Here is a 19,293-nt window from a genome sequence, read left to right on the forward strand (position 1 = left end):
TGAAGCTGGTTTTTTATTTTATTTTATTTTATCATATTTTATATTAATTTAATTTATCATTTTATTTTCTTTTTTTTCTCTTATCACATTTTTTGTTTATTTTTTGGAGAAAGTTTTAAAATGTACATGAAAATATAAAATGATGTTATAAAAGAATACAGAAGAAAGAAATATAAAAAAAAAGAAAAAAAGAAAAAAAGTAAAATAAATAAAGACTATTAAGCTTATAACATATTTCAAAATTGTTGATAAAATAAAAACATTATGAACGTTAGCAGACAATACTTCTTATAGGAAAAGGATATTAATGTTGAGTTCTTCCAACATACCCGTTAAGTTATACCAAGTACGCAAATTCAGATTTTACATAGTTGCGTTTTTTTCCACAAATAAAGAAAAGAATGTACTGAAGAAAGCTATAGAAATAAATAAGGAAATATTAAAAAATGGAAACCTTCTTGAGATAATAAAAATAATAAATAAGAATAAGAAAAATACGAACATAATAAACTATGTAACATTTTTTCATAGATCAATGCAGTTAATACACAACAATAATTTTCTTTACTTAAAATATAAGGCACATATTACTACAGAAATAGAAGACAAAATTAACATAATTTTTCATTACTTAAATAATAATGACAATATAAAGAAGGTAAAAAATAACTACAACAAACGCTTATTTTCTTCCTTTATCTGGTCACTCTGTAAATATTATACCATTTTAAAAGAACATAACAATAGTTCTGCTTTTCACACAATAAACCAAATCGGTTTAACAAGCGTTCACTGTCTCAATGGAGTGAAAAATATAAAAGAGGCTCTACTAAATATAGAAGAGCAACATGCACACCGTCATACAATAATAAATAATATAATCTATAGCTGCACTAATTATGAGGGTAATTTATTTTTTACAGACCTTTTTGAGGAAGGGAACAAAAAGACTTACAGAGGGACAAACAATAGCAACAACGAGAGCAGGCACAATCAAAGCTACTTAAATGTGCTAGACCATGAAAAAGGGAAGGAATTACTCAAAAATAACTATGACTATGGAATTACTCCACGCATGCATTACACATTCAATGGCTTCAATTTATTGTGCAGGTATGCAAACGCATGTTTACCGTCCTTAAGTGCGTCTCGTTATGTTGTTGTTCTTTGGGCGTTAAGCAAACTAAATAAACAGTACAAAGAAATGCATGAAAAGTATTACAAAAGAAGTATTAGTCTTGTACCGGTTTTAAAAAATAAGGAGCTTATAATTTTGTTGTTCTCTTATTCATATGTAAACTTTACAAATTTTCATTTTTATATAAGGATAAAAAATTTTATTATAAATAAAAATATACATAAACAGATAATACAAGAGAATAACCAGGAATCTTTAGTTAGCATGCTTTTGTCATTTGTTAATCGAAATATATTTTTTCCAGATTTATTTGAAAGTACAATTGCTTACATCCTAGGGACAAAACATTTTTTACATTCGTTAGGGAATAAAGAACTAATAACAATTTTATTCTGTATATGCAAAAGCCCATTTTTATATATGCCTGAGGGGAATAAATCTAATAAATTAGAAAAGAAAGGAATTGTAAAGAGAAATATTGTTTTGTACGAATTATTAAAAAAGAAAATTATGAAAAGATGTAATGTAGTAGATAGTTTGAAAGGGGAAAACATTCGAATTTATAGAAGCATGATGGATCATGTTTCGAGAATGAAAAAAATAATTGATATAAGTAGTAATATCACTTGTACTTTTGAAAATTTGGCTTTAATTATATGGTCCCTATGTCTTAAATATATTTATTCTGCAAAGTTGTTTCTGTATAGTTTTATTCAATTGAATAAATTAATGAAAAATGTAAATTATATATATAATTCTTATGACACCTTAACAAATTTTTACTTTTCCTTTTTATCTTTTATAATGGAAGATGAGTCATTAATGAATTTATATTTTAATAGACAAGAAGAAAATGCTTTGTATATCTTAAATGACTCTATTAATTTTCTCATGCATAATTTTAATGTATTCAAATATGTAATAAGTATGCATCAAAGAAAACATGATGTAGAAGTGTCAAGCATGCAAAAAGATATATTCATTATACTGAGCAATAATTTAAAGTACTCCAATGAAATGACTTTAATACATGAATACAAAAACCCTCTGAATATGTCTATAGATATTCTGTTATTTAGAAAGGACAAATATACACAGTGGATGAAAATAAATAAGGAGATGTCGCATGAAGAGAGCTCTTCCTGCAAAGAGGTGGATAGTGCACATACGAACTCCAGTGGAATGTGTATAAATTATGGGGGGGGAAATACCCCCCCTAATGGTAATATTAATGTAAAGCAAAAATGGAACAAAAAAAAAGATCCACCACTTTTGTTTTTTTTAAATTGTAAATATTACTCTTCAATAAATTTTCGCTCAATCCGATCATTAAAGGTAGGGGAGATTTTCTCAGTAAAATTAAACAAATATACTGTTGTGTACTCGTCTTCAATTAATAAAAAAAGCTTGTGCTTAACTGACAATAAAAAGATCATGAAAAATTACGAAATAGGAACTAATTTGTATGGATTCATTGAAAGAATCAAAAATTTAGATGATAGAAATTATCCTCATGCATTAAGAGTTATACATAACGATTTGATTTTCTTTTTTGATAAACATTTTGCTTATATAAATGAAAAGGATATGATTAGTTTTTTTTATAAATATTCTTCTTTTTTCCCTCACTTTTGTAAAATAAAGGGTATAATAACACATTTAAATAAACTCTTAAAGGTCTTTTCTTTTTTCATCGATTTTACCCTTTCGTCTATTTTGAACCAGAGAAACAAGAACATTCTTCTGCTTAGTGATGTGTCCTGGGTGTACTTCAGGTACATGAAATTTTTGTTATTGTTCTCGAAAGGGGTAGACATAGACAGAATGGCGCAAGGCGGAATAGCACAAGGCATAATAGGGCAAGGCGGAATATCACAAGGCAGAGTAGGGCAAGGCGGAATAGCACAAGGAAGAGTAGGGCAAGGCGGAATAGCACAAGGCAGAGTAGGGCAAGGCGGAATGGCTCAAGTTGCAATTCCACATAGCGAATTACCGCCAAACGATGTACTTTCTGTCCAAAGTGGTACAAGCAGAGGACTACTTTTACAAGAAATAAATAAAATAACAACCATATTTGATAAAATAATAAAAAGAAAAATAATAGACGAAAATATAATGAAGCATGCATCGTCCAAAACTACGGCTCTTTTCATTTCTATTTATGCACACCTTGAAAATTCAGTTGATATGATGCACTATTTACAGGACAATATTTTTGATGACATCACATTTACTATAAAAGATATGCTATTTATTTTAAGTGCTTTATCTAGATGCAATAATGTATGGGGTATCGAAAAATATTTTTGTAAAAAATTTATTGAAAATATAGGTAACTGCAAAGTAAATGATTTAGTTGAGTTTACGTATTTATGTGCAGAGTTAAAAAGTAGTAACCATTACATAAGTTGTGGTATTACTAACAAAATCAATTCATTTGTTGTCAGATCGTCAGAAGTGGAAAGTGAAAGTTATAGTAAAGAAATCAAAGGAAATTTTTTTTCAGGTAAAGGAAGAGACTTTTCCCATAATGACTGTAGTGTACCATTAAAATTTATTGATACATTTGAACAGGAGCAGTTTGCTCTCTTTGTAAGAAACTGCTACCGAATGCACTGCTTTGATAGGAGTTTTTTTGATTTCCTATGTGACGTAGCATTAAGAAAATGTAAAATTCTAAATGTAAAAAGTCTGTGTATTATCTTGCCCTGCTTTTCCCGCATATACTGTCTTTACAGTGTTGGAAGTACACTCCGAGGAAGTAGTACTCAAAGGAATAAAAGGATTACCGGAAATGATGGAAATCATGACGACCATGGCGATTACAGCAATCATGGAAATATTGGAAAGCATGATCATCAGAATGATCGTGGACATGGTTTCCTCCACAGAAGTGACGGTATTAAAGTAAAAAATGAGCAGAATGATTATTTGGAAAAAGATATATATCACTGTCGGTACAACGTTCCTGAGACCCTAAAACAGTTAGTACAATATGCAGAAAAAAGAATTTTATCAAGTAAAGAATTTAATTTTCCTAATTTTTGTTATTATATGGAATCAATTACTTTACTTAAAATTGAAAATAAAAAGTTGTATAATATGTGTATAGAACAAACATTGAAAAGAGTGGAAAATAATTTACTGCTTAGTGAAAAGGACGTAAAGTTGCTGGGGAAAGTATTGTGGTGTTTATCTTATTATCACAAAACAGAGTTTTTATTTTCATTAAAAATTATTAGTTTTATTTTAAAATATAAGATATATCAAAATGTAATAATAGAAAATTATATTTCCATTTTTTTGTACTTTATTAAATCTAGGGTATATAACAAAAACTTATTTCATAATATGGGGCAAGTTATCTTGTTAAATATAACATTAAATGATTATTTTAATTCCGAAAATGTGAATACAAAACATTTTAAGCTGAAAGTAATTACTGAATTGTATGCTACAATGGCATGGGCGTATGCTTTTACGTACTGTCCCGATGATGAATTAGCGGGGGTGGAATATGAAGAGAGAGAGAAAAGGATCAGCAAAAATTTTAGTGGAAAATGGGAAAAATGTTGTGAAATGGCAATAAATGACAATACTGTGGGTGGTGAAAATACTGTTCGTAGTGAAAATACTCTGCTTAGTGAAAATACTCTGCTTAGTGAAAATACTCTGCTCAGTGAAAATACTTTGCTTAGTGAAAATACTCTGCTTAGGGACAACACTGCAGGCAATGGAAAGGGCATAAAGAGAGGGGGAAAAAGAGTATCCCCATTTTTGCATACAAATGATTCGAAATTCTTAGCGAAAATATACGACTATATTTTTAATGAAATAAGTATTCTGGAAAAGTATGATGATGTATCTCTTTTATTATTATCAAGATATTTATGGGGTGTTTCTATTGTGAATGTAATAAATGAAAAAATACTGAATTTTATAAATATATATAATTGGGATGATATTAAAATTATGGAATACAATCAAATGTACCTGCACATGATATTTACGTTATGGTTAAGGATAAAATATTCTTCTTTAAATTTTAAACTTTCAAAAAGTTTCCTAAAATTCAAAGATCAAATTTTTATTCTTTTAAAAAAAAATTATTATAAAAATAGCACAATTAAGAAGAATAACAACATATCTACTTTTCACCAACAAATATGTCAAATATTAGACAAACATAACGTAACGTATGAAAATGAATATATTACGGAAGATCTTTTCGCCATCGATATAAGAATAAAAAGGGAAAATTTGAGGGAAAAAATTGCTATCGAAATTGATGGTCCTTCTCACCACTTACTCGTCTTGAACGAGATTTACCAGACACACCCTGCAAACGTTAAGAAGTAAAACAAAAACAACAAAAAAAAAAATATATATATATATATATATATAGAGAGAGAGAGAGAGAATGAGAGAGAATGAGAGAGAATGAGAAATTGAGAGAGTGAAAGAGTGATAGAGTGAGAAAAAAAAAAAAAAAATAGCAAACTTCAGCAAAACATGCAAAAATAGAACAATCATGCGGAACAGTTCAGCTTGACTACCATGAAAAATTGTTCATTTATTTTGCACTCTATTATGATTTACTGCTTCATTTTACTGCTTCATTTTACTGCTTCATTTTACTGTTTCATTTTGCTTTTCCCATATAGGAAGTATGTGAGGTGTGGAACAACTTATTTTAAGAGTAATCTTCTGAAAAAAAGTGGGTGGACACTGATTAACATAGCGTCTTATGAATGGAATAAACTAAAGAAGGGTGAAAGAGATGCATATGTAATTCAAAAACTGTCGACAATTAGTAAGTGTCTAAAGTTCTGTTCTTTAAAATGTAATGAAGTGGTTTGAGTTTTTCTCCAAATTTGTACATATTAAAAAGAGAAAACAATATGGGAAAATGGGTTTTATATTATATATGTGTTGTACATACACATATTCTTGTGCAATATCCTTTTTGTTGAATCACACCGCATTGGAAGATAATATATGACCCACGAAGTTAGGTAACCCCATTTTTGTTTCAATTAATATTCGAGTTATTACTCTGAGAGGAGTAAATTCTTCATACATGAATGTGTTATTAGCATAGAAAGTCTGATATAAGAGTATAATTTTAAGTATAATTAAGTGCATTCTATTCTCCTTTTGTATTTACAACATTGAAAATATTGTAGAGGGGATGACATTGCATGATGTGTACACCTTTTTTTTTCTTTATTTTATCATATTCAAATGATTGTTCTGCGGTTTTTATTTATTTACGTCTTCGCATATTTGCTTCTTTATATTGACTTTTTTTTTTTTTTTTTTTTTTGGTTTTATTTGCATTTTGTCATTATTTGTTCCTGCATATTTCACACACAAAAAGGTGTATGTACATATGAACACCGAAAGAAATAGGAAAGCAGAAAAATATGTATTCTTCAGTTGTATGTTTTAACACACACAATTATCTGTAAATTGTATATATACTTGCAAACGTTGCATACGTTGCGTACTTTTCACTTTTACTGAATATAGATCTTGTGGGTCACAGAGCAGCAAAAAGCTGTGCACGTGAATATTCCCAACAGCATACACTTTTTTGCATACACTAATATGATCCATTGTACATATATAAAGCATAGAACGAATAACAAATTATATTTCTTCTTATTTTTTTTTGCTTGGTGTTTTTTGTTGTTTTTTGTTGTTTTTTGTTTTTTTTTGTTGTTTTTTTTGTTTTTTTTTGTTGTTTTTTTATTTTTTTTTTTTGTTTTTTTTTTTTTTTTTTTTTGTTGTTTTTTTATCTATTTTTTTTTTCTTTTTTTTTTTATATTTTCCATTTTCCCTTTTATTTGTGAAGTAGAACATAAATGTACACTTTGACTAAATTTTGTGATAATTATTAACATGCACATATTTACTTCTTACAAATTTGTGTTTTGTTTGTTACCCTAAACACAAATTGGCAATTTTTTATTTAATTCTTTTTTAATTAGTTCAGTTCTTGTTTTGTATCCCTTCACTTTTGTCACTTTTAATGTACACGTAAGTGCCAGTTGTGCCTATGCGCGTGTACAAACATATATATATATATGTATGTATGCATGTATGTATGCAGGTATACGTACATGTGTATTTTTTTTTTTTTTTTGTCTTAAAGTTCCGTAAAAGTTAGGACAAAAATGAGGAGAACAATACTGGGGCTACTTATTTTTACTTTTTACTCACTCATTGCGGAAAAAGCGAATTGCAAATTGAATTTGAGAAACAGTTTAAAAAATTATTATAATCAGGAAGACAACAACAACAATAATAGTAACAATTTTCAAATAAAACTACCTATTGTCAATTTCCCCCCAAATAATAGTAATAAAGGCAATCATAAGGACAATGAAGACAATAATATTGATTATAGCATGATAAACAATAAAAATTATGAAAGATATGGGAAAGCAAGAAACGCAAGTGGATGGGATGCTGATCAGACTGAGTTATCTTCGTATTCGTTTGTACCTTCCTTATTAAATGCCGTTTATTTGTTTTCCTCCTTATGTTTTATACTCTGTTTAACAGGTTTAAATGACCACAAAACATCTAAAAGAGGAAATGTACTAGGTTTTATAGGAATAGTAGCAGCAATACTGGTAACCTTCAGTCAAGTAGGGTTCGGTTTCAGATATGAATTATTTTTGTTAATTGTAATACCAGCTATTATTATTGGATTGTGTATTGCTCATTATGTTAGTATGATTCAGTTACCACAATTAGTTGCTTTATTTCATAGTTTTGTTGGTTTAGCTGCATTATTTGTAGGATTTTCTAAATATCATTCTGAATCTTTTGAAAAGTATGGAATGAGTAAAATACATTTAATAGAACTATTTTTAGGTACTTTTATCGGTGCAATAACTTTTATTGGGTCATTAGTAGCAGCTGGTAAATTAAGTGGAATTTTAGATAGTAAATCATTAAAATTGAAAATAAAAAAATTGGTAAATATAATATGTGTTGTTGTTCTTATAATACTTGGATATTATTTTATTACTATTCCGTTAGTTTACTTAAAGACTATATGTTTATATATTTCTTTTCTGGTTGAATTGTTTCTTGGATTTCATTTAATAGCATCTATAGGTGGAGCAGATATGCCTGTAGTTATAAGTGCCTTAAATTCTTATTCAGGTTTTGCTACAGCAATAAGTGGTTTTTTGCTTCACAACAATTTGTTAATTATATCAGGATCACTTATAGGTTCTTCAGGAGCTATTTTGTCATATATTATGTGTATAGGAATGAATAGAGATATATTCAATATTATATTAGGTGGTTGGGATGACGATGAAGAGTTTAATAGTCAATCAATACAAGATAAAGTAATATCAAATAATAAAAAGAAAAATACAGTAAATTCAATTACCCATAAATATGTTGCTGAAAATCTAATCAATGCAAAAAATATTATTATTGTCCCAGGCTATGGTACAGCTGTTAGTAAATGTCAAAGAGAATTAGCCGAAATTTGTACCATATTAAAAACAAGAAAGATAAATGTGAATTTTGCTATACATCCAGTTGCTGGAAGAATGCCAGGTCATTTAAACGTTCTACTAGCAGAAGCTAATATACCATATAATATTGTTAAAGAAATGGATGAAATCAATTCATTCATAGCTAATGCAGACATAGTTTTAGTTGTTGGAGCTAATGATATTGTTAATCCATCTTCCTTAGATCCATCCAGTAAAATATATGGAATGCCTGTTATTGATGTATGGAAAGCTAAACAAGTAATTATTTTAAAAAGAAGTTTAAATACTGGTTATTCATGTATTGACAATCCTCTGTTTTATTTCCCCAATACATACATGCTTTTTGGAGATGCTAAACATTTGACTAACCAAATATTAAGTATTCTAAATGATTATGTAAGTCACAAGTACCCTGAAGTTTCATTAGATAATATAAAAATGGCTGAACAAGAATCAGATATGTTTTCTTTTCATTCCCTGTCTGAGAGTTCACAAAGTTTAGGTGATGCACATATAGACGAGGAAAACTATCCAATGGCTAGAAGAATAATAGGATTGGTAAAGGATGACATAAAATTAGAGACAGATGATATGAGAGAACAAATTCTTTGTGAGAAAGAACAAGGTAAGGAAAAAATCGAAAAAGCAGATATTAACCTGTCTATTGTCCCCCTAACACCCAAATTCATACCAAAATTAAGAAGAATGGGATTTCGAATATTAGTAGAAAAAGATATAGGAACAAGTATACTAATAGATGATGAGCAGTACAAAAAATATGGTGGTGAAATAGTCTCTAGAGAAATAATCTTTAAACAGAGTAATATCATATTAAAAGTTGATCCACCAACAAAGAATTTTATTAATGAAATACCAAATAACACTGTATTAATTAGCTACTTTTGGCCAAGTATAAACCAAAAGATGTTAGAACAAATTGTAGAAAATAAAGAAAAGAATAATATTACTTATCTAGCTATTGATGAAGTACCTAGATCTACTCGTGCACAAAAATTAGATGTTAGAAGTTCTATGAGCAATTTACAAGGATATAGAGCTGTTATAGAATCTTTTTTTACTTTACCAAGATTTAGTAAATCCTCTATCACAGCAGCAGGGAAAATTAATCCCGCGAAGGTCTTTGTTATAGGAGCAGGGGTCGCAGGTTTACAAGCAATTATAACTGCAAAGAGCATGGGAGCTATTGTGTATTCATACGATTCAAGATCATCAACAGAGGAAGAAGTGAAAAGTTGTGGTGGGATATTTGTAAAAATACCAATGGATGAAGATGAAAAAAAAAAAAAAAAATAAATGTAGATATGAATACGAACTTATTGAGTGAAGAATATTTACACATACAAAGAAATTTATTTAAAAAAATAATTAAAAGTTGTGATATTTTAATATGTTCAGCATCTAATCCTGGAACAACTTCTCCAAAATTAGTTACTACTGATATGATCAAGTTAATGAAGGCAGGAAGTGTAGCTGTTGACTTAAGTACAGAATTTGGAGATAAGATAAATAACTGGGGAGGAAATATCGAATGTTCTCAATCAAATAAAAACATTATTATTAATGGTGTGTATGTATTAGGTAGAGATAAAATAGAAAGAAATATGCCATTGCAAGCCTCTGATTTGTTTTCTATGAATATGATAAATTTATTAGAAGAGATGGGTGGGGGGTTACAATTTAATGTTGATATTAGTAATGATATAATAAAATCATTAGTTGTTATTAAAGGTGGAAATATATTATATTCACCTGATAAATCAGTCGATAAATTAATAAAGAGTGAGAGTGTCTTCATAAGTGAACAAAAGGACCATACAGAAGATTCATCTTCTACATATTCAAAAAACAAACAAACAGTTAAGTACCCTAATGGAGCACGTTTAACAGATAAATTTATTGACTCAGATCTATTCTTCTATATATCTCTTATGTTCGTAATACTTATAACACTGCTAGCTGGAACAATATTTTCACAGTCAGATTTGCACCAATTTTTTTTATTTACTCTGTCCATAATTGTTGGTTACTACTGTGTGTGGTCAATCACCCCATCCTTGCATACCCCACTGATGTCCGTTACGAACGCGGTAAAAGAGAAGGGGAAAAAGAAAAAAGAAAAAAGTGAACAGACGAAATAGTGAAAGAGAGAAAAGTGCAAAAATATTTTTTTATTTTTGCAAGGGGAAGGCATGCACTAATTAGTTGGGATGTGCTCGTTAGTATATCTGTATGCATATATGCCCTTGCATCTGTATCTTTATATTGGCATTCATATGAGATTATGTGCATGCTTAAGGAGATTCAAACCCTCTCACGAGAAATTTTTCATTTTTTTTAGCTTTCAGGAGTTATAATTATAGGGAGCATGATTGAGTATGGAAATGATTTCAAAAGCTTAAGTTCCATACTGTCAATGATAGCCACTTTTTTATCTGCTGTGAATTTGTCTGGTATAAATTAAAATATTGCTTAAGATACGTCAATTTATTATAAAATAACGTACATTTTTCATATATGTCTATATGGGTTAACGTATTCATGCTTGTTATATCAATGATAAAAGAAAAAAAAATAAATAAATAAAACTTTTCTATTTACATCTTATCCTTTTTTTTTCAGGTGGATTTTACATCACAAAAAGGATGCTCGATATGTTTTTCAAATAAAAAGAACAAAATATTTTTTTTTGTTAAATTTTAATTCAACTATTAATTGCATACATTTGCATGTGCGTACATACATGCACACTTGTACTTACGTAACTGAATATATAAATACTTATATATATACATATTAAGAACTGCTACTTCTGTCACTCCTTTAAATTTTTCATAATTCAAATTAACTATTTTTTGAACGTTTGATATATATACCTTTTGGAGTTTGCTACTGTGGTGCATTTTCCCTTTTTTTTTTTTTTTTTTTTACTTATTTCCTTTGTTTAAATATAAAAATATTTACGTAAATAATTTTTTTTTTTTTCCCCTGTGTACATGAAGCATTATTAAGCATTTATATTCGCTACGTATCATTTAAATTTTTTAATTTTCTATAAAGATTAAAATGTTTTGAAAGGGTTACAATAAAAATACAAAAAGGGGGCAGAGATGTTACACAATACTTACAAAAAGATTGTACAAGGTTATTTGTTTGCACTGCATATAAACATATATATATATATATATATATATATGTATATGTATATGTATATAATTTTTGTTGATGTCGTTTCTCTAAAAGAACATAAAAAAAAATTAAATGAATAATGAAAGGAAATAAAAAAATTATGAATAAGTTTAGACAAATCACAAAAAAAAAAAAAAAAAGGGAGGCGTAGGTGAATGACAAAATGGACAAATGAGGAAGGAAATATACGGATAAGTGGAGGAATAATAAAGAAGTAATATGTATTAAAAAATACAAAAGTTTACTTTTCTCGTGTGCGTAGCCATTATTAGACCTTGAATAAGCATCAGTGTGGTTTATATAAAACTAATTTATGGAAAAATTCAAAGTAGACAGTATGTAGTGTCATTTGGGTCATTACTAAATGATTGAAAAGATAACATATATTGTAATATTGAAACTTCTTTTAAAATATTTTTATCTAATCTAATTATGTGGTTAAATAGCTTCGAGTCCTTATTTGGTCCGAAAAAACTGTTTTCCTCTACATTAAAAGAAATGATATTTAATTTCAACATAAACTCTGAAAAGTGGATTTCGAAAATGTTTGAAAGTGTTTTTATATCGTTCTTTATAGAAAACATTAGTTGCTCTTTCTCTAAATGTTTCAAATCATCCACAAAGTTTACCTTGTGCGTTTTACTAGCACCTGTCGTGTCATTAATACCGTTTATTATTTTATTTTTTACTTTCTTTATTTCTTCTTCTTCGTCTTCTTCTTCGTCTTCTTCATCGTCTTCTTCCTCCTCATCTACCGCATCATAATCATCCTTTTTATCTTTCTCAAAAGTATAGTCATAAGAGTTGTCGAAATTTATGTCAAAATTAATCTTACATAAATTACTCAGTTTTTGCAAAATTTCGTATATTTGTGAAGGTATGAATAATAAGTTTAAAATGTTGTTAGAAAATAGTTCATTTAATAAAAATTTTTTGTCAATTGAACTATGAGGAAAGGAATTTACACGTTTCTTCATATTTTTCCTATAAAATATATCCTGATCAGTGTCATCGCTTTTTTCGCCAATTATATTCTGGCTTTTCTTCTCATGATTTTGTTGCTTATTATGCGCTTTATTTTTGTCCTGATTGTTATATAATATGGTGACAATATTTGTACTGCATAAAGTAGGGTGTTTGAGTAGCTTCTCCTCTTCTTTATCTTCCTCATCTCCTCCACCTTCCTCATCTTTGTTATCTTCCTTTTTTTTTTTTTTTATACTCATGGCATAGTTAAAAAATTTATCTGCATATTGCTTATATGGCATCTTATTTTTATTATCATTATTCACGTAAAAGTTATATAACTCCTCATGATGCGTACAAATTGGAACTAACAATGTTTCTATTAAAAAATTGATATAAAATTCATGATAATTTTTTATGTGACACAAGGATTTGGCTTTTGATAATGTGTATACAAAATTATTCCAAGTGGAACTTAAAACCCATTGATAATAAGTGTAAATGGTGTTTAAAAAAAAGTATATTTTATACTTCAAAATACATAATGAGCAAATAATAATATGAAAATTATCATAACATATAACTTTTTTGTTTTTTACATATTTATAAAATATGTGAACCAAATTTAATATATGTAAGGACTTTTTAATTTCTAAAAAAAAAGAAAAAATAGCTGAATACTTTTCCAAACAATTTGAATCAAAGAACAAATTTATAAAAGGATCCCCATTGGTTTCTATAATCAAATTTCTATAATTTATAACATTTATGTTGTTATTATATATTTTATTTTCCTTTAGTTTAAAATAAAACTTTTTCAATATGCTACTTATTATATCTTCTTTGTAAAAATTATTTATTAAGTTTTTCGATAAGGATTCCTTTGGATTTTCGTACTTTGCATTGCTCTCAACAAAGTTGTCACTGCTACGACTGCCATTTCTACTACTGCCATTTCTACTACTGCCACTGCTACGACTGCCAATTCTACTATTCTCATAATCATATCTATCATTCCTGTTTTCCCTCTCCTTATTATAATTCTCTTTCCCCTTCTTCAGGGTTCCACTATTACAAATGTTTGCATCTTCTGCAAAATTTTGATGATAATTATTATGCTCCTTCATAGGAGCCCTTTCAACCTTACCATCCATTGACAATACATCAGGAGTGATATGTATCATATGAGTAAGATTTTCCCCATCTACATTACTACTTATCAAATTATTCCCCATAGTATGGTTACAATAAGTAGACGTTACATAATTTTCGTTAATTTTATATTCTCCTATCATAATATTTTTTTTCTTCGTCTTTTTTGTGCATTTTCCGTTATAGAGGTAATTTCTATGCGTTTCTTTCAAATTCTTTCTTCCATTAACACAATTTAAAATTATTTTATCGCTGTAATTTTTTTCATGCATACAATCAGTATCTTTAGATCGCAATATTTTCATATGGAGAATAATAAACTTTTTATGCAAAAATGCGGGACATGAGTAAGTATCATTTGTTATTTTATTGATCCTGGGGTATGTCTGACGACTGTTATGAAGTATGCATTGTCTAAATGTGGTGTTCATATTTCTTTCATCAATAATAGGGGAAGAAACTTGTTTAAAAATAAATTCAAAGAATGGTGAAATATAATCACTAATTTCTAGAAATACTAAACTACGCAAGCAACAAAAGTATTCTAAAAGATAGCAATATTTCATTAAACTGCATAAAAATATACGATTACTTTTAACATAAAAATTAAAAAATTGCTCTTGAAAAAATTTCTTAATAAACATATCATAAGGCACATTTAATGACATAATATTTTTATTAAAATATGGCAAACCCGCCTTTTTATTATTTCCATTTGTTCTTAAAAACTCTGATATTATATCTAGTGAGGTACCATGAACCTGTTTTATATTCTCTATATTGTAGTAATAATTAAGTGTATTTTCATGTAGCCTTTTTGAAAGATCTACACCTTCTTCAAAGAAAATGAAATCATGGAATGTATACTCATCGTTCGTCAAAGCATCATTATTAACAGTCTCATCCATGCATGAATACGGATAATTATCATTGGAATTATAATAATAATAATGATGATGCAATGTACTATTTGTGTCATGCTTGTCCTCCAATTTTGTTCTTTGTCTTTCTTTTTTTTGTTCCTTTAAGTAATAGTCAATATAGTCAATATTGTTCTTTTCATTATTAATTTTCATATACAGTCTAATATTATTTCCTAAACTTATTAGAAAAAAGACGAAAGAGTTAAAAAATTCTGGGCATAATATAAAATCATTTTGTTTCTTAATAAACAACATATGGTTTCCATATTGTTCTTCGTCGTAGTTGCTTTCAGAATATATAAAAAACTCATTGAATTTATCATCAATTTCTCCTTTCTTTATCCAAGTATTTATGTGATTCGAATAATATATGTTTAAATCATTCAACAAATATCGAAATATTTTTTCCATAGTCTTATTGTTCATAATTTGGCAATTTCTCCAATATAATAAAATCATATCATAACAGACACAAAACTTTTTTGCATTGTCATAGTTCATATTAAAATACATATAATCATTTATATTAATATTATACAGTAAATAGGATAAAACATAATTGATAAAATCGTATAAATTATTCCACATACATAAATATTTATTTAACATAAAATATAGATGTATCAAACTGAGTGACCTGAAACTTGATATATTGTCTTTATCAAAGTTTTCCTTCCTGTTATGCTCTCCATTTTGCTCTTTATGTTCATCATTGTGATGTATGCAATCTTTACTATATATTCTACCTTTACAATATATGTTGTCTTTAAAACGTGCATTATCATTATAATATATATCATCATTATTATATATACCGTCTTTATCATATATATCATCTTTATCATATATGTCGTTCTCGTCACTCTTATCATATCTTCCTTTTTTTTTTCTTTTTTTTTTTTTTTTTTTCAAATTAACAAAGTCGTCTACCTTTAAAAAATCTATAATACTTATTTTGTGTATGCCTTGTATAAATTCCCAAATGTGCTCGTCCTTAATAGGGGTAATGTTGTACTGCCTTAATATTAGCAATGCGTGATAATTGTAAAGTATATCTACTATACATGTCCATTCAGAATAAATATTTTTCAATGAGTTTATAAAACAGTCTAGAAAATTGCCTTGATAGAACATGTTGGTGTTATCACTATATTTGTTATTACTACATCTGCTACTATTAATCATGCTAATTTGATCAAAATGGAAAAAAAAACCTTTCTTACTCTCATCATTGTTAACATTTTCCCTAATGTAAATAATGTAATTAAAAATATACCTTAACTTGCAAGGTAAAAAAAAAAAAAAGTTACGAAATTTATGAACAAGGAATATAAAAATGTGCAAGTAAAATAATTTTATGCTAACTTTTTTCATTTTCTTTAAATAGTTCTTAAAAGTGTTTCCTCTTATGTTATACAATTTAACTTTCATCATTCTGTTTATAACTGCATGGTATTTAACAATATCATAATTGCTTATCTGGCTGCTATTTATATTCCTCTTTTTGATTTTTTTTTTTATTTCAATGTAGAATAAGAAATCATCTTTTATTTTATTCTTATCCATTACACTGTTAAATAAAAAATCAGAAAAATTTGAAAAAAAATCATCTTTAAATTTAATTGGACAATTAAAAGATAATATCATTAAAATTTCTTTTATTACAAATATTTCACTTACGTAGAATGTATTTTTCTTCTTTTTATTCCTTTTTTCCTTCGTCATATATGCCCCCTTTAAAATTTTATTCCTGTTATTATGCATATTCTTACCTTCTTCGACAATTAATTTGTCGTAATAATTCGAATTTTCGGTTTGTACATTATCAGTGGTACTGTTCCACTTGTATGCTAGTATTCTACTATCGTTATTTTCCTCATTCGAATAACTGTAATACATGTTTTCATTAATTATATTTTTCTCAAATGCTTCAAATGTGTCAGATGTTTTATTTGTTTCTCCTATTCCTTTTTTGCTAATATATCTGTTATTTACATTATTGTAGTTATTATCAGTTATATCAAAATTCTCCCTTCCTCGATCTTCCTTTTCTTTTGCATTTTCATCATACATTATATCAGTCATAAATACATTATGCAAATTATATATATCCGTTTCGTATATAATATTCCTATCACTTTCTATGTTTTCATAATTCTCTTCGTCAAACAAGTTTATATTATTAAAAAAATACTGTTCTTTTGGTCTGGACGTGAATAAGGAATCTTTGCTTTTTTTTTTTTTCTGTCTTTTTTTTAAACTTATGAGTATATTATCTTCATCAGATGTTTCACTTAAACTGTTACTGTAGAGGTGCTTCTTATTATCATTCTCATAATCATCATATATGCCGTAATTTTTGTAATATCTACTATTTCGGTTTTTAGAAGCCATAACATGCTCATCGCCGTTACCATATTTATCACGTTCAGCATATTCTCTATATTCACCGTATTGACCATATTGACCATATTGACCATATTCATCATATTCATCATATTCATCATAATCGTAGACACTTTTATTATTATGTCTTGAGAGATTATTCCTAGAGCCCTTTACTTTATCCTTCACATTTTTATAATGCGGATATTTGTAAATACAGTCGCATATCTTTTTAATGACATTTTCATATGTTAATTCGTTTTTACTTTTCATATAATTATCAACATAATAACTATATTTCTCTTCATAAAAACTGTTAAAATTGTATCCTGTATTAGTATCTTCTTGTTTATCTTTATAATTATTTACTTCAATACATATATTATTTAAATGGTTGTCATTTTGATCTCTTTCATTTTTCACTATTTCTCTTTTATTTGCATTATAGTCCTTCTCTTCTTCTTCTTCTTCCTCTTCTCCCGACGAAGTAAATCTTGTGTTTTGATCATCCGTTTCATATAACTCGTTCAGATATATTTTTTCTTCCTCAATATTAAAATTATTTATATCTTTTAAAGCTGTTTGTTCGTTAATATTTAATAACGTATTCGCTTCTTTTTGCTTCTTATTGTTAAAATATTTACCATATAAGGAATCAATAACTTGGGAATTTTCTATTTTCGAGCTTTCACTTATTAAAAATAATAATTTTAAAATAATAAACTTTAACTCGTATCTATCCTTTTCATTATAAATATAAAACTTATCATTTAAAAAATGTTCACATAAATATTTAAAAATATCTTTCTTCTTATATTCTGCATTTATGGTTAACTCATTTATATACTCATTAATATCATTCACAACTTCATTGTCATTCACATCTTGAAAAGGGTATAAGGCAATTTCGTTTAATGACTTATTTATTAAACTGTTTAAAACCTTTTCATTACAATACTGTTCGAACTTTCCGAATAAGTAACTTAAATACTCTTTCTGCTTTTTTCTTACTTCATTGATGTAAGCAGATGTCATATTTACCTAAACATGCAAGTAGTACATGAAGCAGGGGAAAAAAACCGGGTAACAGCAGTTGCCGCGTAAAACTGCGTAAATCTAAATTTACGGACTCTAAGTTAGAGCTCATGGGTTTATGAACGTACACACACAAATGAGTATAAATATATATATATATTTGTATGTATGTATGTATGTATGTATATACCTTACGCGGTAAATATGTTTATGCATAAACTGAATGCAGAAAAAAGCATTTTTCTTCTTAATAAACTCATTCTTTTAAAGGTGACATGCAATTTATACATTATACTTTGCTTTTTCTTAAAAAGATATGCACGCAAACACAGAACACAGTGTCTAAATTAATTCGAGTAGTACACGTCAAAAAAATAATCTTCTATAGGCATTTTTTATATGAACATAGATATACACATGTATTAGTGTCCAAAATGCCTAAATAAAATTTCAGTGACAATATGAAGTATAGCAAGAAAAATTTAAGGATTTCGGAAGTGGACATATGTGTACACATATCACGCGATGACATGTACACACATATATTATTGCCAAAACTATCCAAATAAAATTTCAACGACAATACACAGCAAATTAAGAAAAATTAAAGGAATTTTAAAATATATTCTAATAGTGTAGAATAACAATTTTATGTTATCAAAAATATCATTACTATTTAAACTAATATCTATTTTTTTATATTTTTTTAACTTCTTTTCATTTATAATTAAAACGCTATTAATCAGCAACACCACACTTTCGAATAATAGAAAAAAATACATACTCATTTTTGCAAGTATTGAAAAACGATAAAAATATTATTCATAGAGGAGTCATGCACTTCAAGCTTTTCATTTTATTAATTTTTATATTTGGTTTTAATACTTGATTTTAATTTTAATTTTATTTATATTTTTTTTTTTTTTTTTTTCCCTTTCGTATTAGAAGTTTAAACTTAATT

General features: G+C 27.5%; 3 protein-coding genes across 3 annotated transcripts; 2 read left to right on the forward strand and 1 right to left on the reverse strand.

Moving 5' to 3' along the window:
- Positions 1 to 307: 307 nt before the first annotated feature.
- MKS88_004552 (RAP protein) lies at positions 308 to 5,998 on the forward strand (the record flags this gene model as incomplete). The annotated part of the gene is made up of 2 exons (XM_067217736.1): positions 308 to 5,493; positions 5,803 to 5,998. The coding sequence occupies 2 exons, from the start codon at positions 308 to 310 to the stop codon at positions 5,996 to 5,998; spliced, it is 5,382 nt and encodes a 1,793-aa protein (XP_067072135.1).
- A 1,319-nt stretch (positions 5,999 to 7,317) lies between these two features.
- On the forward strand, positions 7,318 to 11,351 carry MKS88_004553 (NAD(P) transhydrogenase; the record flags this gene model as incomplete). Its single annotated transcript, XM_067217738.1, has 4 exons — positions 7,318 to 9,922; positions 10,081 to 10,772; positions 11,024 to 11,135; positions 11,305 to 11,351. The coding sequence occupies 4 exons, from the start codon at positions 7,318 to 7,320 to the stop codon at positions 11,349 to 11,351; spliced, it is 3,456 nt and encodes a 1,151-aa protein (XP_067072136.1).
- An 843-nt stretch (positions 11,352 to 12,194) lies between these two features.
- On the reverse strand, positions 12,195 to 18,332 carry MKS88_004554 (gamma-tubulin complex component; the record flags this gene model as incomplete). The annotated part of the gene is made up of 1 exon (XM_067217739.1): positions 12,195 to 18,332. The coding sequence occupies one exon, from the start codon at positions 18,330 to 18,332 to the stop codon at positions 12,195 to 12,197; it is 6,138 nt and encodes a 2,045-aa protein (XP_067072137.1).
- Between the last annotated feature and the right edge of the window lie 961 nt (positions 18,333 to 19,293).

The sequence above is a fragment of the Plasmodium brasilianum genome, chromosome 12 (assembly GCF_023973825.1).
Source record: "Plasmodium brasilianum strain Bolivian I chromosome 12, whole genome shotgun sequence".
Lineage (NCBI taxonomy): Eukaryota > Apicomplexa > Aconoidasida > Haemosporida > Plasmodiidae > Plasmodium > Plasmodium brasilianum.